Here is a 24,928-nt window from a genome sequence, read left to right as displayed (position 1 = left end):
CTCGTATATCCATTTTCCTGCTACTCCACTTAGTGATGGGAGCCTGCACTTTATATTTTCCTTATTGGCATGCTTCCAAGGGACGTATTGTGGTCTAACCCCCCCTCTCCAATAGCGGCATTAGATTGTGTCCCATCTGTCCCCCCCAGTTGTCGTGGTGTGGAGTCCGTATACCCCTCTTCTTCTTCTGTGTCAACTAGATCATCTGTCATGTCCATATTACCGCTGCTTGTTGTAGCTTCCCCTTCATTTCTCCCTCTTCTCTTATTATTTTCTTTATTTAATGTGGGTGTGTATGTCCGTTCTTCCTGCCTACGTCCGGGGAGATCTCTAAGCCTGCCGGCGTAGGGGGTGTGTTCAGGAGCGGGTGTGGGCGGGCATGTTGGGCGGAATGATGCAGGTGTAACTGCATGTGTTTGCCCTCCTGCCACTTCTCGTTCTTTCTCCTCACTTCCCTCCACTTCTTCCTGCATGCCCATGGTGATTCCCGGTTGGTGCGGGTGATGTACAATTCGTCTAAGCTTTCCCTACCGCCGCTTCTTCCTTCTCCCCCCATTCCTTCTTCTTCTTCGCTGCAGAATTCATCTAGGAGCGACAAACCCCAATCTGTCCTTTTCCCCCTAATCGTCACCGTTTTTAAGTCTATTAAATCCGTTCCTTCCTCTTCTCCTTTACCAATTGCTCCCCTTTGCGCTGATGTTGTGGCTACTTCTGCATCCCGACGTACATATGTCCTTACCCCACTCCCCCCTTTCCTCTCTCTTCTTTCCTCTTCCCTCTTCTCCACTATTTCACCACCTATTTCCTCTCTTTTCTTTTTCAATTCCTCCATCACCTCACTACTCACCTTCTCTAATATCCTTTCTTCCTCTCTCCCCCTTTCCCATCTCTCTCTCTCCCTTTCTAATATGCTTTCTATTACTTTACCTTCCTCGTATTTCCTGGTGCTCTCGGATAGTATTTTCTTCTTCCATATTTCCATTTCCTTTTTTTTCTCTTCTTCCTCTCTTTTCCTGTCACGCTGTGCTGCTCGAGATACCCTTTCTGCTATCGCCTTCATCCTTTCAGCTTCCCTCTTCCGTTCTTCAGTTCGTTCCCTCATTTTTTCTAACTCATCCTTACTTTCCTTCCTTTCCCGCCTTCTCCCTCATTCCTCTTTCTCGAGCTGTTTGATCAGTGCATTTTGCTCATTCCTTAATTCTGCCAATCGTTCCTCCAACATCTCCTCCTCTGCTCGTAACAGCTCCCCTTCTCTCCTTTTACCTTCCTCCCCTCTTATTTCACTGCTACCCTCATCGTCCTGGTTCATTCTCCGTACTACCTCCTTTTCTTCTCCCGTTAGTGTCCCTCGCAATTTTAACAGCACCTGCGCGGCTACCCACTCGTCGTGTCCTATGGTTGGGATTGGTTCTTCACAATTCTTCCCTTCCTTTGCGTGCATCTTCGTACAAGTTGGGCCTACCGTACTTGTCACTTCCCCCCACCCCCTGTGTAGCTACCTGTAGCTGTATATTGTGGTCCGCTGTACGCGGGGTTCGAATATCCCTCAGCTGCCGTTAGTTGTTGCCTTACTGCTTCTCGTAGTTCCGTCACAGGATAGAACCCCCCTTCTTCCTTCTTCACTATTTTCGCTAGGGGCATGTCGTCGGTCCTTTCCTTCTTTACTTCTATTTTATTTGCGATGCTAAGCTTTTCGTCCCCCTCTCGGTCTCTTCCCGCGCACTGTGCGCTGTCAACCTCCTTTTCCCCGTTTCCCTCTTCCTCCTTAATCTTCTTCCCCTCCTTCGTTTCCTCCACAGTGAACATCCCGGTTGGTCCTGGTCGGGACCCCTGGAACATCCTCCATCAGTTAAACACCTCCACGTGATGTGCCAACTTCTTCCCCTTGTATGTGTTATGTATGCGTGTCAGTAGTCAGTGTTGGACGTACAGGTCGAAACTGCCGTTAGGCGGCCAGGGTGTTGTCATTTTGTTGTCTGTCCCTTGTGTCCATTCTATGCTGTATTTCATCAGTTTTTCCCTATGGGGCGATAGTGTTTTACACATATGCTGGAGTGGGGTAGTGAGGGTATTCCCCCACCCTCCCGATCCTAACCCCTATGACATGGTTACACTGTGTTTTTAGCTCCCATCAGTATAGTTGTTGTTCCCTGGCCCCGTAGTTTGGGGACTTGCGACCGTCCGCTAAAAGAAAACAGTCAAATATAACAATTGCAAATATGCTGTCTTTTCCTGTGTTTGTTTTTCTTCCTTAATACCGCTATGGCCCCCTGCGGCCACGGCGCACGAAGCCCCCTGCGGCTGCGTGCCCTGTGTGACGTGCTTATACAGCCGTCTCACTTTTCTCCTCCCCTCCTCCTCCTACCTCACTCGGTGTGGCCGGCGTTCTCCGTGCACGGTCACTTCCCCCTCTCCACCTGTCCCGTATTTGGGGTGGCCGACGACCTCCGTGCTCACTCCCTGCCCTCTATTCACTTCCCCACCACCCTTCAACAATGCTGTGTGGTCAAGGAATCCTATGAAAGCCCTACGGGTGACGTCACCGACCTCTTCCAAAAACTACCGATAAGATCTTTTACACTTCAGAAAGCTCGCAATAAGTTTTTACTGTTTGTCCTGGTTAACCCCATAGCTGTCCTCTTGTTACGCCTGGAACAAGGTAACCAACAATATACTCGTATAATCGAACTGCGCACGCTGCGTCGCCTCGCGTGTGATACGCACCTCAACGAGAGGGCTTAACCAGCCAATTATCTTCCGTACTAGGCAACAAGTTAGCTACCACCTAAAGGAAAACGTCATCTATCTATCGAGTTTCACCGCTCGATCAATAGGGATCCTCATCTACTCATTGATCAATAACCGCCAATTCGTAGGAAAGCCACACACACACCCCCCTTACAGGTGGCCACGACCTAGGCCAATCAGTGTCTACGAGCAACCGCACGTGGTGCTTTCTTGCTCCACCCACCCTTTTCCATGACATTGTAGCGGACGGCTCTCGCGCCTGTCCTGCTACCATTCACTTCACCGTCGACACTAATTGATCAAATCTTCGCCGCACACCTTAGTAACACCTCCCACCGCCCTTATTGCACTCCTCCCCCCTCCCTCACAATCTCACATTGCTTGTTGGGTGTCACATACTCACCAAGTTCTCTTGATGCGGGGCCGCTCGACTGCGTCACCCCTCCAAGCGGCTCGCCACCTCCCCTCGTCTGGACCACGTCTGGACACTCGCCAACCGCGGGCGGGATACTTCTCAACCGGCTCCCGAGGGCCAATATCCGGATTGCACTGTCCGGTCTTCTCGCAGTTCCGCGATGGTCCTGTAGTCCTCAAAAAGGGGGCAGCGGCAGAGGGGGCCCGCGCCGCCGGGCTTCCTCGCAACGAGAGGCCTTGGAAAAATAAAAATGAAAAGGTAGATCGTAAACATATCTCAGCAGTGCCTCCAACTTGTCGCGGTGGTTATCCCGGGGTCGGCTGAGCCGTCCTCGGACCTCCGGGCTGGGAGGCCCCAACTCCTCCCGTGTTCCCAAAAAATGAGTATGAGACACACACAAGAAGCAAGGCGGTTCTGCTGTTTATTAAAACAACGGCAGGGATGGGTCTAGGATCGTACGCGTCCGTCCAGGCTCTCAAAATTCGTGGGGCTCGCAGGCCCTTTTTGCCGCAGTATGACGCGCTAATTGCGTCACCTGGGAAAGTTAGCGAAAAACCTATTGCCACTCCGGATTGGTTCCTCGAGTGGTAGGGTTAGTATAGTATACATATAGAGAGCAATATTAGTGGTTGAGGATGAGTCAGGTGGTATACTTGGGTTGTCCCTTCTATTAGATAGTTGAAAATTGTTACATGAAGACCCCTGATGATTGGCTAATGATAGTGGCGTCAGTGATGAGTGCCCCCATGTTCTGATTGGTCCTCCCGCGAGCCCCCCAGTCTGGGACCATCGGTGTTCCCAGCTCGCGGTGTACCTGTCACTAGCAACAATGTGTAACTATGTGTTCGTGCAGACAATGTGCGGGTTTGCTCATAGGCCTGAGAGCAGGCCATTCCCATCGCTGTAGGTGTCCATCTAGTAATTTCACTGTTGCAACCTGTGTCCCAGACGTGGGACCCAGGTGACTTCTTCCTCGTGGGTCTGGCACCTTGTCAGGTCGGCTTGGTCACGTGTGGAAAGACCGTAGCTGGGGCGGAATTCTGCACATTTAAAGTTGTATTTTGCTTCTGTGTGCTTGGCTTTGCTTACAGGTGTGACCTTGGCGCGGGCTGGTAGCATACGAGTTGCAACATCGTCCCCTTGGCTGTGAGCTCTCGCTGGGCTCGTTCTGCGTGATCAGCACTTGTACTCTCGCTCATACAGTGTTCATGGTGGTTCTTGCTTGCGGCCTACTTGGGCCTGGTTCATGGGTGGGGATGTGTAATGCACGGCACCTGTGTTGCGGTTTGACATGGCTTCATAGGCAGCATTATGTCTTCTTTATATTCTCATCATGATGAGAGGGGTGGGAGAAGCGTCAGCAAGCGTATACGCGAGTGCTTTATGCGTCTTGCGTTTCTGCATTACTAGAAAAACCTATGTGAAAAATAATAAAGATGCGCGTCAGTGGGTGTATCCGTCACCTACGTCATAGTACTGAATATATTCTTCGTGTAGGTTGGTGAGTGAGTGACCAGTGTGCATGATGGCACGTGTGTTCTTGGCAGTTGGCTAGGTCGTTATGGCATCTCTAACGATGTGGGTGCTTGTTGTTGAGGTCTTAGTCAAGTGCATCCATGCCGCAGGTGTCGGCTTGAGTAGGGCAAGCTGGTGGGCATATCCTTATGTTCTTGAACCAGAGTATTTGGTCGTCTGGTAGATAGACTAATTCATCTTGTGGTGGGTGTCTGGGCCGCGATCCTCTAGGCCATGGTCGCGAGGAGATTGGGGGGAGTTTTTTCTCCCATTCTCCCACTTCACATGTATCTGTGTTTGTGTGTTTATTTACCTCTGTGTTAATCATTACTATAGGGGTTGGTCCTGGTGATGTATAATATCCGAAATGCATAGGCACTTCACAAACCCCTTGTTAGTGTAACACTGCCTTGTTTCTGCTCTTGTATATAAAAATGCATTGTGTCCGAACCTGAATTTTGAGCTCTTTTCATTGGATGTAAAGAGTGACACTGCAGAAGAGTTTCTTTTGTCTTTAGTACTACTGTAACTTTATTTTTAGCCCAGGAATTGGGCAGCACGCGAGCCTGTGATTCTCACAGGGGTTCCATGTGAGTTTTATTTGCTGGCTAACGCCGCCATACCACCATTTGTAATCTGGCAGTAATTTCGCTAGACCAAGTGGTCGAATTAACAAAAAAAACTGAAACAAAATATAGTCAACCCTCAATGCAGCAAATGTTAGTGCCCAAGCTCTGCCCAATGCCTTCTTTGCCTTTCTCGCTACCCCCACTCCAGCACCCCTTACTTTGTGAATGCAGCCAGAGTACCTACCACTAGTTAGCCCCCCTTGCACCGCTGTGTAAGATTGGGGATGATGGGGCTCTCGGTTTTAGATGTCTTCCAGAGGTTTTGGGGGCAGGCACAAATTATCTGCCCAAGATGTATACTTCCGCTCATACGGAGCAGGGCATTATTCTGCCAGCGTTGCGTCCTAACCCTTCTCTTGAGGAAATGAATCTGACCAGTTTGGATACAGGAATGGCTGTCTTCCCTGATCTGGACATGTCTCGGAAGGTTGAGGATGCTGCAGTCTCTTTGTGGCCTGTGGAGAAGGTTGAAAAGGACAGAGACCCTCAGCTGCTTCAATAGGCCGATGGTTGCAGTTTAGGAAGGAGCCGGGGAGCTTATTCGTCAAGGACCTGCTCCTCTTTCGCATCTAGGCCTTCCCTGCTCGGGCGCAGAATGGACACTTGGAGCTCTAATCTGCCACTCTCCCCTCGTAAGGGCCTCTCCTCCTTGGCTGCTCCCTGTGGCCACTGCAAGTGCTAACCCCTTCATGTACAGCCTTGACGCTAGCTCACTGTTGTATGCAAATCTGGAAGGTGACCCCTCCACGCCCCGCCACCCCCCGCTTGTATCTCTCAGTCTCTGGCCCCAAAATTAATACAAATAAATGAAGTAGGACTTTAAACACCGCGGAGTATTCAGTAGTGAATATGATGCTATCTCCAAACAAACAGGGGGATTCAGCCAGGAAGGTGCTCGTGTCAATAATGAAGGCTTTGTGCCCCCTCGTGGACATTTGTACAACTCCCACTTGGAGATCGCCACAAACGTTCTAGCCCTTATCAGGTAAAAGTTAGGGTTTGTAGCGAGGTTTAGGCGTTCACTGTCAACTCATCGGATTTTTTGCTTGTGAAGGGTAGTAGAGTGAAGGCAGGATATGAGGTGGTGGGTTTGCATTATGGAAAATGGGGCAGGCGAGGGGCGGGTTGGTTTGAAATTGAATTGATATGTTATTTCTATAGCTCTCGTACACAAGTGTTTCAGAGCACGACATGGCAAGGGAGGGGAACATGGGAGGACAAAACAACGATATTTCTAGGCCCAGAATGCACAAGTGCATGGGGGAGGGGAAAAGTGCACGGAAGGGAGGAGAAGTGGAAAGTGCGGACCAAAGGAGAAACAGATAAATAATAATGAATAAATAATAAAGGGAACAAACCGTGGTAGTGCAGCCAGCAAGTGGCAAGTGCTGGGTTTAAGGCAGCAGACAGGGGAGGTCTGATAAGAGCAGGAAGAAAAATGGGGGGGACAGTATGGGTACAGATACAGACCCCAGTGCAAGGGATGGCCCGGTGGCAGTGTGGGAGGGTGGCAGGGTGAGCAGGGCGCGGCGGACAGAGGGTGGCCAGGTGCATGGTGCCAAGAGAGAACAGATCAGCAGGGGAGAGGGGGAGCGAAGGCAGAAGAAGAGGAAGGTCTTGAGGTGCTTCCGGAACAAGAGATGGTTGTCCTCAAATTTTAGAGTGGCAGGGAGGCTGTTCCAGAGGGAGGCCCCAGCTAAAGACAGAGATCTACCCCCAGCTCGTTTCTTTGAAAAATGACTGACCGGGTCTGAGGGAGTTAGAGCTAGAGGAGTGAACAGCTCGAAAGGGGAGGTATTTGCGGAGTTATTTGGAGGGGTGGGGGGGCATAGTTCCACTACCAGGGGGCAGATTTGACTACCTTTTTATATAGCATCACGAAAGTCAACATAAACATCTTCAAATGCTTACAAATTGGATTGGGCGTGTAAACCTCATAAACGGATTCGGGACAATACCACTTTTGTTTCTGAATTTATTATGTGGAGGGAGGAAGGACACCCCATACCACCGTTCTACGTCCCCCTAAAATAACAATGTATAATGTACCCAAGTTACGCTGCGCCTCCCAAACGCATGGAGTGAATCGGGCGCAGTGACTTGGTCGGGTTCCTTATAAATACCCCAGCAAAAAACAAACGGGCCATTGCTTATCTGCATGTTCTACCTCATAGTCTGTAAAAGTAGCAAAGTATGTTCACATTGTAAACAATGTGTCCCCGCTCATTTGTATTTATGTATGCACACATGCCTGCCTCCCTTATTTTAAAGGTGTCTCCCCTATATCATTGGCATTTCTGTGTATGCATACTTTGTCGTCCCCCGATAACCTCCACCCGCTCTCCTTCCCGCACCCCCAGAAAGGTCCAGACCCCACAGGAAACGAGAGTAGTCAAATACAGCGTGCTGGCCTTCCATCACAACATCTCCATCGCTGGATGCTTCCCGCTGTTGCGGTGTGACGTGTTAGATGACAACATTATTTTGCATTCTATGTACACCATCCTTTACGCGTTTTAATATTTAATATGTTGCGCTATGCGTTAACATTGTTTTAAATTATGACAGGCTTAAATGCTGCTTTAAATTGAATGCAAAATATTCTTCTCGTCTAACACGTCATACAGAGAGATTCAGAGTTGGTGCGCTGCCCACATGGGGTCGCGTTTCCTGGTCTCCTCCCTGCCGGCCGCAGCACGCCGGCCCTCCCCAGGGCCTGCCTGTGTTTGCTGGTTGCCGGGTTACAGTCGCTGCTCGACTCATGGCGTCCAAGGCCCGCAGGGAGCGAAACCGGAATGAGTATGAGCTGGAGTATGAGCTGGAGTCTGGCGACTGGCCCTTTCTCGAGCGGCTCTCATTGTACGGGCTACGGCAGGCCCAGCAGCGGGAGGGGCGCAAGGTGCGTGCTGGGGACGGGCAGGGGCGGGCCTAGGGTTCCAGCACGTGCCCTCTTTGGGGGCGGGCGGGAGATGTGCTTACTATTGTTTCTACCGCTTTTCAGAGTCCTGCCAGGAGGACGGCATCATAAAAGGATTCTATTTGTTAATGTTCCTCGTCCAACCTGCCAATTCTAGTCAGGATGGGTCACCTGTATGTGTTTGTTCATTATGCAATCTTCTTCTTGTCGTTCTGTTTGAACACACTTCACAGCATACATAGACACAATTGACATACTATACACCAATGCGAAATTAGAAATGTGGTATCACAAACCTGACAAGTATTGCCAGAATAAGTGCACGGATGTTATGGTGGTAACTTGCATAGGTCGTCCCAAATCCAAAAGGCGGTTGCAAAAGGGAGAAGGGAGAGGCATAGAGCCCGCACATGCTATGATGGGTGCTTGTACATATGCATTGCCTTATACTGCTCTAACAAACGTGGTGTGTCCAGACTCTTTTGCGCGGGGTGGCCCAAGTGGGGCACTGACTTATGCATGGGTGGCATAAAGTACCAGCGCACACACACATAATGATCATAGTTTAGGATAATGGGTGTTGGATGCCTGGGTCACCAAGCTACCCACACTGCTCTGCAATCATGCAGAGGGGCGGACTGTAGGGGGCACCCTACCACATCCGGAACACTGGATATACAGTTGGTGGCGGACCGAAGGCGGCACCCTGTGGCCTCCGGAGCCACGCTCCCTGGTTGGGGGCACCCAGCACACTGCAGCCCCGGCTCTGGGGGCACCCAGACCGGGGTTGCACCAGTTGCTGTGGTCACACAGTCAATACATTCAGTTGGGACGGCGTTGCCCAGCAGGGTCACTGTCCACATGCAGGGCCTCGCCAGTGGGCCTGCTGCATGCGGCGTGGCACCAGCATGGTGCAGTCAATAACACGCCAGAGTCAGTTCTTTGTTAAACTGATGAGCTGTAAACGGCTCGTCCCTTTTATTTCGGTGGGTCACATGGTTAGCACCATGTGACACAGTCACAAGTCATGGGAGCTACCATGCTCCCAGAAGGGGTGGCATGCGACACTCCTCCTTTTCCATAAAGACCAAACAACGCTAAAAACAATACATCACCCCACAATACAATGACACTAGGAATATAGATGCAACACATTTTCACACACTTAGAAGTCCAGGTGACCCCCGCCCACTAGGCCTTGGTACACATGGGGATAGCAGACAGGGTTTGTGGGTTACTGATAACATGTTGGAAACTCCACCTGCAAGCACACCCTTTATTAACCTGGGTGAGTGGAACTTTCACCACTGACATAATACCCTCGCTCGTGCCCGGCCCCCCTCAACACCACCCACATACTCAGAATAGCAGTCTGACTTCTGGGCATCTTTTTGGGAAAGTTCAAAGCTCAAGGGCCGGCAAGGACGCACCTGGGACACCAGGGGCCACATCGGCCTAGTCTTTACTTAGCTGGTAGGCAGAGACCGTGACAGGATGCTGGTGGTAGCGGGATGACTGCAATGTTCCGGGGCCAGCAAAGCCGCACCTGTGAGGGCACCAGGGGCCACATCGGCCTACTCCTTAGCTGGTGGCCAAAGACTGTGACAGGATGCTGGTGGAGGAATAACGTGCCACTCACTTCACCCTCCACACCTGGGCCGCTTGCCGGACACTGACGGCGTAAAAGGGCCCTCAAGCATTGGCAATAGCTGCACCCTTTTCCGCTAAGTCCTTCTTTTTTTTCTTCTCAGGAGTCACTGCCACGTGGCCCTGGGATGGTGCCAGCACTTTTGGTGCGCGTTGGTGTGGCTTGGCTAGTTTGTTGTTACCGAGGGTGCACGAGCACTCACTGTGGAGCCGCTACCCTCCCGGATCCCTTGCCATAATAGGTGTATCCTCCTCTTGGGGGGCGGGTGGTTAGCTGACAACTTACAATGGGCTTTTTTTACCTCTGCCCCTACTTGACGACGGTGGATGAGGCGCTGCACAGAGCTGTATTCTGCTTTCCCTCCTCTTGGTGGACCGTAGATGAGGTGCTGCCAGGGTTGCACCATCGTGCTGCCAGGGTTGTATCATCCTTTCTCACCCCAACTGATGACTTGCCATGCCCCACGCACTTCTTACACACGTGCACCAAAACAAACAGTCCCTGCCCCATGCATATCCACTGTTCATCTAGGGGGCTTCACCGCCCATGCCCACCATGCTGATGTGATGGGGGCTTGGTCATGCAGTCCTTCTGTGGGACAGGGCACATACACACGCAAACTATACTTCACTCCGGCTCTTCTCGCCCAGAGTTGCGCTCCTTTGTTTCCCCGCCACAGCTCTGGGTGCTAAACAGGCCATGTCTCCGTTATGTTTCCATGGCCGCTGCAGTCCTCAATGTCCCATTATTTTTTTTTTTTTTTGATGTTTTAGTTTTGTCTCAAACTTTTTCATCTTGTGGTTCGTGCGGAGTACGTGGATAGAAGAAGAGTCAGAATTGCAGTCTACATTTCTAGGATATCATTTTTCCTCCATTAATCTCGAGAATGCTGTGAAGGTAAAGGACAGCTGTGAAAATGTATTTGTTATTTTGTCCACTGAGAATCGCAGCCCATCTCTCATCTGTTGTCATTTGCTGCGAGGCCATGTCAAAGTAGGCCCCAAACTGCTTGCGGCGGTTGGCAAGAAAGGGACATTCCATGATCAAATGAAATATGGTTTCTGGTATCGTGGTGATTTCACAAAATCGACAGTGGTTCTGGTTTTTTGGAATTTGTCTAATGGATGCCAAGTACTCATTAGTTGGTAAAGTGTTCAGGCGGATTTTTAAAAAGGTCGATCTGATATTTGGATCAGGGAATGACAAGATGTATGGCTGTGGTTCATGTAATTTTCTGTTGTCCTTGTTGCATCGCAAAGTCCGTTTGTATGTATTTTTCTTTTCGATGGTTTTGATCCAATCATTTTGTAGAATTTTGGTTTTAGCGTGTTGAGGACGTTTCGTTAGGAGTTCTTCAGATATGTTTTCTTGTTCCATTTCATTGGTTATTGTTTTTTTCCAGGTTTGTAGTATGGTGTTATTTAGAGCAGTTGAATTAGTTTTCAGAATTTGGGTTGCCGGGGTCTTGTCATCCGACAGTATTTTTCGGTATATGTCTAGTCTTTTCCATCGTACCATGGAGCCGATGGATTGAGTAGCTACTTCGTATCGAATTCTCGCCATGGGATACGATTGAGGAAGAGTTAAGATCCTGCGCCAGAATATTGCTTCAAATTTCACCCAGTCTACCTGGTCTGCGTTCATCATTGTTTCCGTTCCATAGGTTATGATGGGAATGTATTTTTGTCTGTAGAACATGATGATGGGCTTAAATGAAAATTTTCCATATTTTCTGTGTAGGATGGAGCCCTGTCGTGCGAGTGCTTGAGCCTTTTGTTCTAGGTTGTCTAGCCAATCTCTTTCTGTCTTTGATTGATTGATCATGATGCCAAGATATTTAAATGTTGTGACATTTTCCAAACGTATTCCATTGATGCTGAAATCCGGTGTTTTTTTTGCTTTTGGTTTAGGTTTTGTTAGAGCCATGGTTTTTGTTTTTGTGCTGTTAATTGTTAGCTCATTTTGATTCATGTAGGCACTTAGTGCTGTAAGAGAAATTTGGAGACCAAATGGTGTTTTGTCGAGCAAGACGATGTCGTCTGCATAGGACATAATGGGGACCGGTATTGAGTTTATTTTCGGAGGGTTTGTTTGAGTATTGGAGAGGTATTGATCAATGTCTGATGTAAACAGGTTGTATAAGGTCGCTGCAAGGGGACATCCTTGTTTTAGACCATTCACTGTGTTGATAGGCTCCGTTGTCAGACCTTGTTTTGTGAGTCTGATTTTTATTGAAGTGTTTGAATAAAGTTGTATAATGGGTTCTAGGATATTCGCAGGGCAGTTCCATTTGCTCAATTTAGCCCAAAGCTTTTGGCGAGGTATTGCATCAAAGGCCATCTTTAAGTCAATGAAGGCCGTGTAGATCATGGACTTGTTGTTTATTGCTTCGTGCTTAATTACGTGCAATAAAAGAAGATTGATGTTAGTTCCAACGTTACGTGTGAAGCCTGTTTGTCGCGGTGATAGTCGTCCAGTGGAAGTGGCCCATTCAGTGAGTTGCCTCAAGAGTGCTGTTGCAAAGATTTTTCCGAGTGGATCAAGCAAGGCAATCGGACGAAAGTTCTGAGGAAGGTCACGTGGTCCTTGTTTATGGATCGGCACTATGGTGGCTGTTCTCCATGTAGTTGGAATTCGGTTGTGTGTGTTTATAATTTCCAAGATCTGTATCATGAATTCAGCCCATGCCTCAGGATCTTGTTTGAGGGCAGCATTGGAAAGACCATCAGGACCCGGGGCTCTTGAGGGATTAAGGTTTTGGATCATGAGTAGTAGCTCTTCGTACATGATGACTACAGTCCAGTTTGTTTTGGGTTTGAGGTTGAAGTTTTCTTGAGATTGTTGTTCGTGTGCTGCATACATGGACGAGAAGTGGGTAATCCATGTTTGTTCTGGTACGTTAGCTACGAGCTTGTGTTGTTTTTGCTGGTTATCGTTCAGTAGGTTCCACAGTTCTCTTGTATTATTTGTCTTGTAGGTTTTCATTATTGTTTCGGCATCTGTCTGGAGGAGGATTGCTTGTTGTGATTTCCTCCAGTTGTTGTATCGAAGTTTCAGTTTTCTACTCTTTGTCATGTTTTCTGATGTTTTGTTTTTCTTGAGTTGTCGTATCTGTTTAGCTAACTCTTTTTTTCTTTGTGCTATTTCTCCGTTGTAGGAATGTAGATGAGTTCTTTGTGGACGGTTTTTTAATGTTTGATGAAATGGGAGCAGAATCCATTCATAATTCAACTTTTCAAGATCTGGTTTTGTTGAAGCTTGTAGTTTCATCGGCAGGAGTGTTAGCGCTGATTGTGGTATTCGTAGCCTTGATGATGTGCCAGTAAGTTCGAGCGGAGCAACTTTTGCGTTTTGTTGGCTGATGGTGTGTGAGGTGACAGTTATCTTGTTGTGGTCGCTGTGGTCAGAGGTTAATGTTAGAGCTGTCTTGACCGATTCATGAAGGTTTTGGGAGAGAAATATATAGTCAATTATTGCTGCTGAATGGCCTCTGTTCCATGTTGGGACAAAGGGAGTAGAGTTATCTTTTGCATGATTTAGGAGAGTAAGGTTTCGCGTTCTGATTTCGTTCATCCATGTCGCTGCTTTGCCTGTCAGTTGTTCGAGTGGGCGCGGGGTTCCATTTGGTGTGATTAGGTTGATATTGAGATCTCCGCACAGTATAAGTTCAAGGCATTGATGGGTCATTACTAGGTTGTCTATTGTTGTGAATACGCCATCAATGAATGCGACAGGTGAAATGGCTGCAGGATTCCAGTACAAGTTCAAGATGGCGATTGTTGTTTCGCCATCTCCTTTTTTTCGTTGTTGGTGCGCTTGTGTTGTTATTATCAGCAATTGAATCCAGGGATTTATATTTTCGTTGCGTACTACTTTCCAATGCGGGGTAATTTTGATTAGGGTGAGTAGGCCTGATGCTGGTCTTCCTTGTTGTTTTTTTATGGCAGGATTTAGGAAAGTGAGGTAGCCGTCGCATGCTGGTGTTTCAGTGATCGAAGTCTCTTGGAGACAGATGATGAGATAGTTCTCGAGGTCAGGCAAAGGTTGAGTGAACAGATGTTGGTTTCCTCTTGTGTTCCATGAACAGAGTGACCATGTTATATTCTTATTGTTTAGTTGCTATGCTTGAGAGTAGATTGAACTTCTTGAGGAAATGGTTTCTGTAAATGACGTTTCTGGATCATAAATTCTCTTGAATGGTCTTTCATGTATGTTCAATTCTTCTAGAATTGGGAAGTACGGGGAGATTGGGTGTTTCGTTGAGTGTTTTTTATTACGATTTTGCGTGTACTTTTTTGTAGGATTTTTCCTTGATGTTGAGGCCCAGCAGTTGAATCCAAGTTTGAGGAGTTGGTCACGTTTTGTTATAATTAGTTCTTGATCGTCTGGATCAGATAATTCTACGATGATTCTATCTAAGTGCTCTTCATCTTTGAAAATTATTGAATCGATCTTGCTAGATGTTATGTGTTTTAGCTGTGATATCGCTCCAAATAGTCTAAGGGTATTAGTTCTATTGAGTATTAGAGGTTTTGGTCTGGTAGTTTGATTTTCAATGTGAATTTGATAAATTAGGTTTTGTTCTAGCGGATTGATGAAGGAAGGAAATGTGCAGTCAGTGGAATCCATTTTATGAGAGGCAAAGGAGGCATCTGAGACTTGATCATAGTCATCAGCAAGTGATGATGTGCAAGCAGAAGTATTCGAGGAAATCTTGGAAGTTTCCTGTAAGGGATGTTCTGAGATATTTTCATATTGGTATGAGAATTGTGATTCACGGGTGTTGGAGTATTCATCAAGAATGATATATCCTGGTGATGTTATGGAGTGAATGGGTGGCGGTGTGTCATCTAGTTCGGAGTCTTCGTGTGTTGAACAGTTTAGAAGTTCTTCGTCGTTGGCAGGTGAATGTGGGAGGAGTTGTGGCAGCTGCATATTTGAAGTATCTTTAGAGGCTTGTAGTCTGTTTGAAGGTTTTGTCAGCTGTGATGTTGCTTGATCCAATGATGCTTGATGGGCCTGTATAAGTGTTTTGTTTTTTGACGCATGTATAGGTTGATCCGTAGATTTTATTGTTCTGAGGAAGGCTCTAGATCCTGTTTGTTTTTTCTTAGTTGTCTTGGGCTGTGTTGATTTGGTGGTAAGAATCGGTTTTTCTTTCAGGAAGATCTTGAACTGTTCCGGTTTGGTTGCTTGTGGTTGAGAAGAGACGAGGGGCTCTATTGGAATGGCAGGAGCCACTGGTACGGGTTGTAGTGCAAGGGTTGTGTCCGAGCTTTCGGTTTGTGTAGCAGTCTGTTGGATATTTGAACACTGAGGTATTTGAGGTTGAATGCTCTTTGAGATTAATTTTTGGTTAGATTGGCATTGTTGTTGTAATTTCAGTAGAGCTAGAAGTTCGTTGTTTAGGTGGGTTTTTTCCTGTCGGTCGGTTCTGGCCATTTCGATTAGACGTTGTTGCCATCGATTCGAATGCTCTGCTTCTGAATTGAGACGGGCCTCTGTTTTGTTTAGAAAGTTTTCGATATAAATCTGTTTGGCGTGGATCATTGCTAAGAGGGTTCCTTGGTCTTTGATATTATCGTTCATTGCTTCGTGTAATTTGATGAAAGGTATCATAGTTTGAGAAAGTACTGCCATCAACATGTTTTGCAAATCGATCATTGTAGTTGGAATTCTTAGGTTGGTATTTTCGTCATTTTCCGGTTTGTTGGGTGTTGTGGTAGGAGAATTGCGTTCTGTTGGTTCTGGTAGCAGCATTGAGTTGTCGTTTTTGTTTATGTTATCCGGTGTGTAGAAGGATTCTATCGTATCGTAGTTAAATCGGTCGGGGATATTCTGATTTCCTAGTTGGTTCGTGTCGCTTTCTGTCTTGATGAGTCTTTTTCCGGTTACTTGTGTTAGACACGGGGTTGATGTCATCTGTAGTTGTTGGTTTCCTGTAGTTGTACTAAATATTTCTTTGCGTTTGTCGAGGCTTGACATGATTGATTCTATTTCTGTTATGTCCATTGATAGTCTTTTTGCTTTGAGTAGAGTTTTGGTGTTGGTAGGTTCTTGGGAGTGGGGGCTTTTGGTTGAGTTGTGAGTCTGTAGCCATGCAAGTTTGGCTAATCTTGCTTTTTCCTTCTGTGTTTGCTGCAATGTGTTATTTACAGAGGTGCATAGTTTGGTTGAATTTCGTAAATCTTCTGGATGCGGTTTGATTGGTTCATGGTTAGAAACGTCTACATTTTTATTGTAGGGATAGTCTTTATTATGATTGTGATTTTTGACTAAGGAGATAGTATTGTCCAATGGGCTTTGTTTTCCGTTGTTCTTTTGTTCGGTATTATCGGTTCGTTGTTGATTTTTTGCTGTGGCTAATTGCAGCTCGGAGTTGTATCTGTCTTCTGTCGAGCCGAGAGCTTGTACTCTGTCGTGTGGTTTGATTGATGGAGAGGTCTCTCTGTTTGCACTTGGTTCTGCATGAGGCTGTGTAACGGTGTTGAGCAAGATCAACTCTTCGCGTCTATCTTCAGGGCGATTTTTCAGTAAGTTGTTCGTATCTTCCGCTGGTTGTAGGGCGAGATCTCTTTGTAATGGTAGTGTTGTTATTTCATGAAGATGTTTTGTGTTGTCGGGAATCTTAAAGTCCATTGGTCCGTGCAGGGGGTTTGCTTCTTCATTAGTTGAAAGTGCAATTTTGCCGTCTTGGGCGTATAATTTGTTAGAGCCCAGTGTTAACGGGGGATTTTTGTCATGATTAATTCGGTTATCATGTAGTGGTGCAGTAGAGACGTCTTCTGCTTCTGCAATTAGCTGATCATCTTCGCTGATATTGACGCAGGGGTTGTTAGTGATATGTTCAGAAGTCTCAAATGTGTTATGTATTTGGTTTTGTGTGCTGGGTTGGGGTTGCATATCACGATGGTCCTTTGGTAAACTTGTTGTCGAACTTGTGTTTGTAAAATGGTCTATATTGAGCAGTTGTTCAGTCTGGTTATGAGGTTTATGGGAATGGTGATGTTGTCCTCGTAAAAAGGATTGTTCCATCGTGAGTTGTGACGAATCCAAGTCAGATTGGGCAGCTGTGTTCAGTTTTGTTCTCAGTCTCGTCTTCGGGCGGGCAGCTGGTGGTTGCTTGGGACGAGTTTCCAGCATTTCTGCTTTGTTTACTGACGGATCTGGTGTTTCCTGACGCGTTCGAGGTTTGAAGGTGGTGATTTGATTCCTCTTAGAGATTCAGTTGAGGTGGTGGAAGAGTTAACCTCAGGCTCCAAGGGACTATCCCTTTCGGTCTCCTTTGGAGGTGGTAGCTTTATTCCTCCTTAAAGGTTGGTTGAATTGGTTGGCTAGCTAACCGCAGGATCCAAGGGACTAGCCCTTTCGGTCTCCTGCAGTGTAGCAGAGTTAGAAGTACTGATGTGGTGGGAGTTTTCAGAGATAGATTTAGTCTGTTGAGGGTCTGGCACGCCCAAGATCCAAGAGACGCCCTTTCTTACTCCTCGGTGAAAGGTGGTGTGGGCAGGCCTGTCTGTTACCCAGGTGTATTCTTATAGGTTGCTCTTTCGCTCTCTCAGAGCGAGGTGTCATCAGATGAAAATGTGATCTGTTAAAAGTCTGTCAGCCACAATATCCAAGGGGCGAGCCCTTGCGAGACGTAGATGATGTGTGGCGGTTTATCTATTTCCAAGGTGTATCCAGGAGGGATAATCTTTCGATAACTCAAGTCCGGGTGGTTTCAAGGGAAGATGTTGTTTGTTAAAGATATGGCGCTCACAGGATCCAAGGGACGAGCCCTTTCGGTCTCCTGGGGCGCTGGTGTGTCTAAAGAAGGTGTTCTTTCAATATCTCACATCCAGGTGTTGTCAAAGGATGTTGTTTGTTGAGGGTCTGGCGCTCGCGGGATCCAAGGGACAAGCTCTTTCGGTCTCCTGGAGCGCAGGTGGATTGGGCAGGCCTGTCAATGTTCAAGTGGCGGAGCTCAATAAAGGGAGCAGCTGTGTTGAGTTTTCCGCAGATTTTCTCCACTGAGATGCGTGTGGTGTTTGTAAACTGATTAGTGATCAAGAAGTCCCGTGCTATCCTCAGTGGACGTCCTGGGCGTGAGATATTACACTACAGGACTGTGTGAAAGTATCGATAGGATGAGCCGTATACTGCAGGCTTTAGAGACGTCGAAGTCGCGCGGGGACCAGCAGTCGCAGCCAGGGGTGCCGGGGAGTAGACTGGGCCAGGCGGGCTGTCGGGCGTGGGTTTCACGGGGGGGGGGATCTTGATGACACGCTGTCCGGCGAGTGCAACTTTCGAGCAAGTGTCGAAAGAGAGCGGCAGTATCAGCTCCGGCTTGATATGATGATAGTATACTGCGGTTGTTGTTTCACAAGGAGCTTTTGGATGGTGTTTTAATTAAAGTTCCAATGGATATACAGGGCGGGAGCGCCGCGGAGCCTGCAGAGCCTAAAGACCAAAAGACTCTGCAGCAGACTCCGCGGCCGCTCCGCGGCTTGCTGGGTATTTTGAGTCCTCAAAGTGTAAAAGTAGAAAGAGGACAAAAGGGTAAAGCACACCCTCACTGGAATCAGGAGCAAACGCTGTAGAGTCTCTCTCCAGGCACGACCAAAAGACTCTGCAGCAGACTCCGCGGCCGCTCCGCGGCTTGCTGGGTATTTTGAGTCCTCAAAGTGTAAAAGTAGAAAGAGGACAAAAGGGTAAAGCACACCCTCACTGGAATCAGGAGCAAACGCTGTAGAGTCTCTCTCCAGGCACGACCAAAAGACTCTGCAGCAGACTCCGCGGCCGCTCCGCGGCTTGTTGGGTATTTTGAGTCCTCAAAGTGTAAAAGAGAAAGAGGACAAAAAGGTAAAGCACACCCTCACTGGAATCAGGAGCAAACGCTGTAGAGTCTCTCTCCAGGCACGACCAAAAGACTCTGCAGCAGACTCCTTTCCTTTTGCACCGCCGCAGGCCTGGTTATCATAGGCCACGCCCCCATCCTTTGTTACTCTGGGGGCTGCCGCAGGCCTCCTTTCCATTTTGTTAGTTTTTTCATATATATTTTGTTCTCTCGCTCCAGTCCCGGAATTTCCTTTAACCGCCTACAGGGCCCGGGCTCTCCTCACCTTCATCTTGCCGTGGAAGTGGCGGGAATGCAGGCACACACTGACCCCGGCAGCATAAACACCCTCTTTGGTGAGGGCCGTGGCCGGGGCGGCGCAAGCATGGGCCCCCCTCCATCTGCCGCCTCTCTTCCTTTTGTCTTGCGGCCACTGCTGCCGCCTCCTCAGACACGGCCAGCGCCGCATTCCATCTCGCTGGCACCAGGCGGCCCGTGCCAACACAAACCACGGGGCCCTGAGCCACCCGCAGAGTGGCCGATGCTGCCTCTTCATCCTTCCTTTGCGGCCACCGCTGCCTCACATCCACCTTGCGGGCACCAAGCAGCCCGTCCTATAGCAAAGCACAGGGCCCTGGACCACCCCGCAGCACTGCCTCCTTTCTTTTGTGGCCGTTGCCCGCACACTCCAGCATGCGGGGCCAGACCAGCCTTCGTCGCCATTGTTGGAGGCCTGGGTCACCAGGCCGACACACGCTCTGCAATCATGCAGAGGGGCGGACCGTAGGGGGCACCCTACGCCATCGGATCAGATATACAGTTGGTGGAAGTACGCAGGTGGCCCTCTGCTGCCTCCGGAGCACCAGAGCCATTTTTCCAGGCTGGGGGCACCCAGCACACTGCAGCCCCGGCTCTGGCGGGTCCCTGGCGGGGGTTGCACCAGTCACTGTGGTCACACAGCCAATGCATTCAGGTGGGATGGTGTTGCCCATCAGGGGCACCGTCCATATGCAGGGCCTCGCCAGTGAGCCTGCTGCATGCGGCGTGGCACCTGCATGGTGCAGTCAATAATACGCCAGAGTCAGTTCTTTGTTAGACTGACGATCCGGAAACAGCTTGTCCCTTTTATCTGGTGGGTCACATGGTTACCACCATGTGATCCAGGCAGAAGTCCTGGGAGCTACCATGCTCCCAGGAGGGGTGGCATGCAACGCTGGGGTGTCAACTGGGGTGGCCAATCATATTCTAGGGGTAGCACTGCCACCCCCAGGACACTTCCTGGACACGCCTATGTCTTACAACTCTTGACAAATGAAAGGCTGAAGATCACCGAAAAACTATAGGAAAAGTTGCAATTAAAAGGATACATGAAATATCAATTAAATGAATTCATTTGTGTAGCTTACCATTAGTATGAAGTATGAACCAGGCCAATTTGGGCGTCAGAGTGCTGTATGTGGGTAGACTACATAGCATATACAGGTTTACAGAAATATAGGAATGCTGGTCACACTTACATTTAAAAATGACTTGTGCGTTTCTGAAGTGGGCCATCACTGGACAGCGTGGGTGTGTATATAGCTCGTTCAGCAGTAGGTGTTTGAAGGGGCCAACAAATATAATTAACAAAATAATGTCCATACTGTGATACAGCTGAGTTTCCTCGTGAAGAGGAGTACCCAGGTCATGAGAGCATTGCCCGAGCAAACAATGTCCACCCTCGGTACCCAGGACACAGAGGGTGTGGCAAGAATTGTCACGGTAAAGAGTGCTTACAACATTTAAAATGCATGTTTGGGGGAGGGGTGGGCGCATGTCAATGGGCCTTTCTTGGGGTGATAATAAGTAGAAAGCTGCAGTTCCCTGAAGCCCTTCTCTTGCGCCCCTCCTATAAACGAGCATTGGCTATGCCAACAGTTTGGGCTTTTATGTAGGCACCGGAAAGACACGGGCTTAGTGATTTTAACTGGCCATTGATCAGTGGTGTACTGAGTGGGGGGCGAGGTAGGGGCAGGTTGCACCCCGCCTCTTCCCCCGTGGCTCTTTTGGAGGCAGACTGGGACATTTGGCAGTGGGACACCTCTCTCGTTCGGCACCAGAGGGTTCCAAACGGTAAAGGTGTCCAGCTGGCAGGACAACGAGGGAGAGAGCGCGGTGTGCCTGCTCAACACCTGCATTTTTCCTGCCACAGAACATTACAATGAGAGCCATTAGATGTTGATGGGAGGGAGGGGACTATTAGCAGGGACTTTTATCCCTTAGGAAATGTGAATTGGGGTGATCAGAAGTAAGTAGGGTGCATAATGCTGCATGGGTTATGAAATCATAACTATGGCTTTAAAACCCAAGGGGGATTTGTTAGGCTCACAATAATCTGCGTGATACTATTGCCACTTTGCATGCAACTCTTATTGCTCAACACATTTCTATGACAATGTATACAGTGTACATTTAGTTTATTATGAAAGGCTAGTTTATTATGTAATGTGGTTTTGCTTCCATGGCATTGTTGTAAATAAAGTATTATTCAAGCACATGAAATGAAAAGCCAAACCTTAAAAAATATCTATTTCAACTAAACCTGGGAAGATGTGTTCAGTTGCTTAAATTATCCACATCTTGGTTTTACCATTTAACCAAAGTGTGTGATCCTGGGCAGATCATTTAATCACACAGGGCCTCATTACACGGTAGGCGGTAGGGGTTTACCGGTACTGGTAAGGGCACTGGTACCGGTAAACCCCTACCGCCTTACTACGAGTTCCCTTTGCGAGACCCGACTTTAACGACTGGTTTTACCAGCCGTTAAAGTAGGGTGCCGCAAAGGGACCTCGGAGCTAATTACGGTACCGCAATTTGCGGTACCGTAATTAGCACCTTCCCCATTCCCATTATGCCCTATGCGGGCAAAAATGGGAATGGGGAAGAGCCTTGGTGAATGGGGAATTACCGCCCCGCTCACCTTGGAGTAGGGCGGTAATTCTGCCATCCACCAAGGCGGACACAGTAAAATACCAGCGGCAACCATGGCGCTATTAGCGCCATGGTTACCGCCTACCGTGTGATGAGGCCCACAGTCTGCTATCTGAAGCCCTGTAAGTGATTCACTTAATATTTTAGGTTAATAGATCATGCTGTTTAAAAAAAAATCCTAATGACTATAGAGTTGCTCCATATATAATGGTGCAATTTAGGTATTTTGCACTACAAAGTAATTTGCCACTTGTCTTAATTATGGCATCTTATTCTAAAGTCACTTCAGTGGTGCCTGCAAGTATCAAGGACTGATGATGCCCTTGCAATGTCCTTTTCTGTGAAGTCACATCTGTTGGTCCAATCGATGTAGGTTTGCATGTATTTTGCCTCACAGCGCCTGGACATAGCTCTAATAGAAGAAGTTGCTGCATCTGTAATGTCCTGAGTTTTTTTTCCCTTATGTGTTAAAATGCCACCTGCCACTAATGTTACCCAAAACGTTTATTGGGGCGTGGAAGTGTGTAAGGAGGGTGCAGATGAGGCCGTATGGAATCGCGCACACTGCATTTTGGGGAAAAAGTGGTAGGACTTTTTTCATTGCTGCCCCCCCCCACCCTTGCGATGCAGGTTCAAGTACCTGGGCATCTAATAGCAGGTCCTGGCAAATGCCTACTACCTCTACACAAGCCAAAACTGTCGGCTTTGCCAGAGCTTGTTTTAACAGGACTTCAGTGAAGGACATGCAGAGTGCTTATAAATCGAGTGGCTGAAGGGAGACCTGGGTTAGACATTTTTATTACACCAGCAGCGGGTTTACAGTTCTAATTAAATCGTTCACTGTCAGAAGACTGCTTTTAGAAAACACTTGACAGGCACTTCCGTATGCAAAGTTTGATGGCAAGGCGAGAATAAAGCGAGGTGAAAGAGTTCTAATGAGGTGGTGTTTTGGGCAGGAACTGGGTGGGAATGGCCATAGGCATTAGCATGGGAATGAGCAGTTAATAGGTGAGCAAAAAACCAAACAACACCTCCAAGTGGTTTGTCCCTCCTCATAAGCCATTTCTCCCCATCTGCACTTTAATGCAATAGTTTTGGTTTATAGGTCACATTATAGCCCTAGTCCAAACTAAAAAGGGAGTTCTGAACATAGAATTGTAAACCGCGAATTTCATCCAAAAGTAACAACAAAACGTAGACTGATTATGTGTCAGTGCACCTCTACTAGTAATCCAAAACTTTTATCTCGCCAAAACAAAAAGGTCAATTATTTTTGTGCTCTATTTATTATGATAAATTCATAGAATTGTCCATTAGTTGTCAAATTGCAATTTGACAACTAATGGACAATTCTATGAATAACCAAGACTAATGGACAACGCTTTGAATAACCATGACCTATAATTTTGCTATCATAATAAACAGAACACAATAATATGATTGACCTTTTTGTTCTGACAAGATGTGCTTTTTTGGATTACTAGTAGAGTCACACTAATACATCATCTGTTTAAATGTTGCTTTCTTGGGGTGAAGTTTTGGTCCTAGTAGATTAGATGGCCAATGGAATATGCGAGGATAGGGGATGGATAAGCATCTGCCATTCCCTTATTAAATACATGATAGACCATCTGACTTAGTGTAATGCAAACAAGAGTACACCATGACTGTATATCAAGCTATATCTCGCTATGTCAGTCATCTTTCTGGCATTTCGGAGGATGAATCGAGATGGTCAGGAGGCTGGCTTTATCATGGGATCCATCTGTTTAATGAGGCGATATGCTCCGAGGCGGCGGTCTGACCCTGTTGGTAGCGGCCTGCCGCCCAAGTTAAGGTCGCCAGCAAAGCAAGGGTCTCTTAATGAAAGTGTCAGTGCCGTTAACAGGGTGGGCCCGCTGCCACAGGGCATATTGCCATTAGGACTGGTGTAGTTCTCTACATGGGTGCTAATGGTATTTATTTTTAACAACAAAAAAAATGTAACAACAACAAAAAATGTACCTTGTGGTGCGTCACTCTGTAGTTCCCGAGGTCCATTTTCAATATTGATGACCTGACGTCATTTACAAGGAAACGGATCTCGGGAACTGCAACACTACGTGGCACCACACCAGAAGGCTTGTTTCTTTTTTTTCTTCTCTTTTAAAAATAATCACTCTTAGCACCCGTGTAGGCACTACACGGGTGCTAAGAGATGAGGGTGGGAGGGGCGAAGGAAACGGAGGAGCGGGAAAGGGAAGTGCGTGCTGGCAAGCAGCACCCAGGCAGCTTGGAACACTGTCTTGCATGAAACAATAGATCCCACATTCCGAGCATCCTGCTTGGCTAGTGCCATGGTGCTAATGATATGTGAGAGAAGGGAGGGGATGGGATAGTGAGGGAGTTTACCCTGGTTGTGCACTTGAATCCATGAGGGCTTCTGAAGAGGTGGTAACGGATGCAGCAGTTTTTTGAGAGGTCACCCTCAACACAGGGAGTTCCTTCTCTCCCCAAGCAAGGTGTCACTCAACAGTTTAATGTTAGTTCTTTTCTTCAGCCCGATCTCCAATTCATCTAGTACCCATTGGATCCCTCCCCTTGAGCTACCATTGAGCCAAGAACCAGGCTGTTGTACAGGAAATAGGTTTATTTGAATTAGATGTTAAGAAAAATCGCACAAACTACACCCTTCACTTTCATTGTGGCTCACAATCAACTTCTTGTTACACAAATCATACAAATTAATTGGGAAAACACACACATCACAGTACTTTATCTCACTTTCAATTCAAGAAATAATTAGTGCTGGTCAGAGAACACAATTTCAAATGTAGTGTTGTGCAATTTCGATTTTCAAGCCTGCTTAAAAGGCTAGCAGTTTAGTTTTACAAATGTGGGCAAATGCACATGGTAATTATTATTTCACCCACACCTTCGCTTTAAAATAAACACAGGGTTATTTAGCAGTTTGTTTTAGGCCTCCACACTGAAAGGTCTGTGTTGTGGATGTTGGACAGTAAAAATTGGGATGATTTGAGAATTGTATATTACAGACATTCCTCCACTTAAAGGCCTGTGTTAGGGAATGTTGGACAACAAGATTGGACTGATTTAAGAACACAGACACCCCTCTTCCTTAAAGAAGTCAAGGTCAACAGGACAAAAAGGATTAACCAATGAAATTATAGGCTATATATTTTTTTAAGCGCCCACTGGGAAGCAACCTTTGTTCATTTTGAATTTTGACAAAAATCACACCCTAGTGTTCTGCCAAAGTGAATTA

The 24,928-nt window shown here is 47.4% G+C and overlaps 1 protein-coding gene across 1 annotated transcript in view; it reads left to right on the top strand.

Annotated features, from left to right (window-relative positions):
* Window positions 1–8,048: 8,048 nt before the first annotated feature.
* Window positions 8,049–24,928, top strand: part of LOC138582873 (testis-expressed protein 47-like) — a 253,568-nt gene continuing 236,688 nt past the window's right edge. The window contains exon 1 of the mRNA XM_069654569.1: window positions 8,049–8,206. Coding sequence (XP_069510670.1) covers window positions 8,069–8,206 — 138 coding nt within the window. The 5' untranslated portion in view covers window positions 8,049–8,068. The remainder of the gene's footprint in view (window positions 8,207–24,928) is intronic.

The sequence above is a fragment of the Ambystoma mexicanum genome, chromosome 3q (assembly GCF_040938575.1).
Source record: "Ambystoma mexicanum isolate Mex_15411 chromosome 3q, UKY_AmexF1_1, whole genome shotgun sequence".
In the NCBI taxonomy this organism is placed as follows: Eukaryota; Metazoa; Chordata; class Amphibia; order Caudata; family Ambystomatidae; genus Ambystoma; species Ambystoma mexicanum.
The sequence above is the reverse complement of the archived record's forward strand: the minus strand, read 5'-3'. Positions and strand labels throughout refer to the sequence as shown.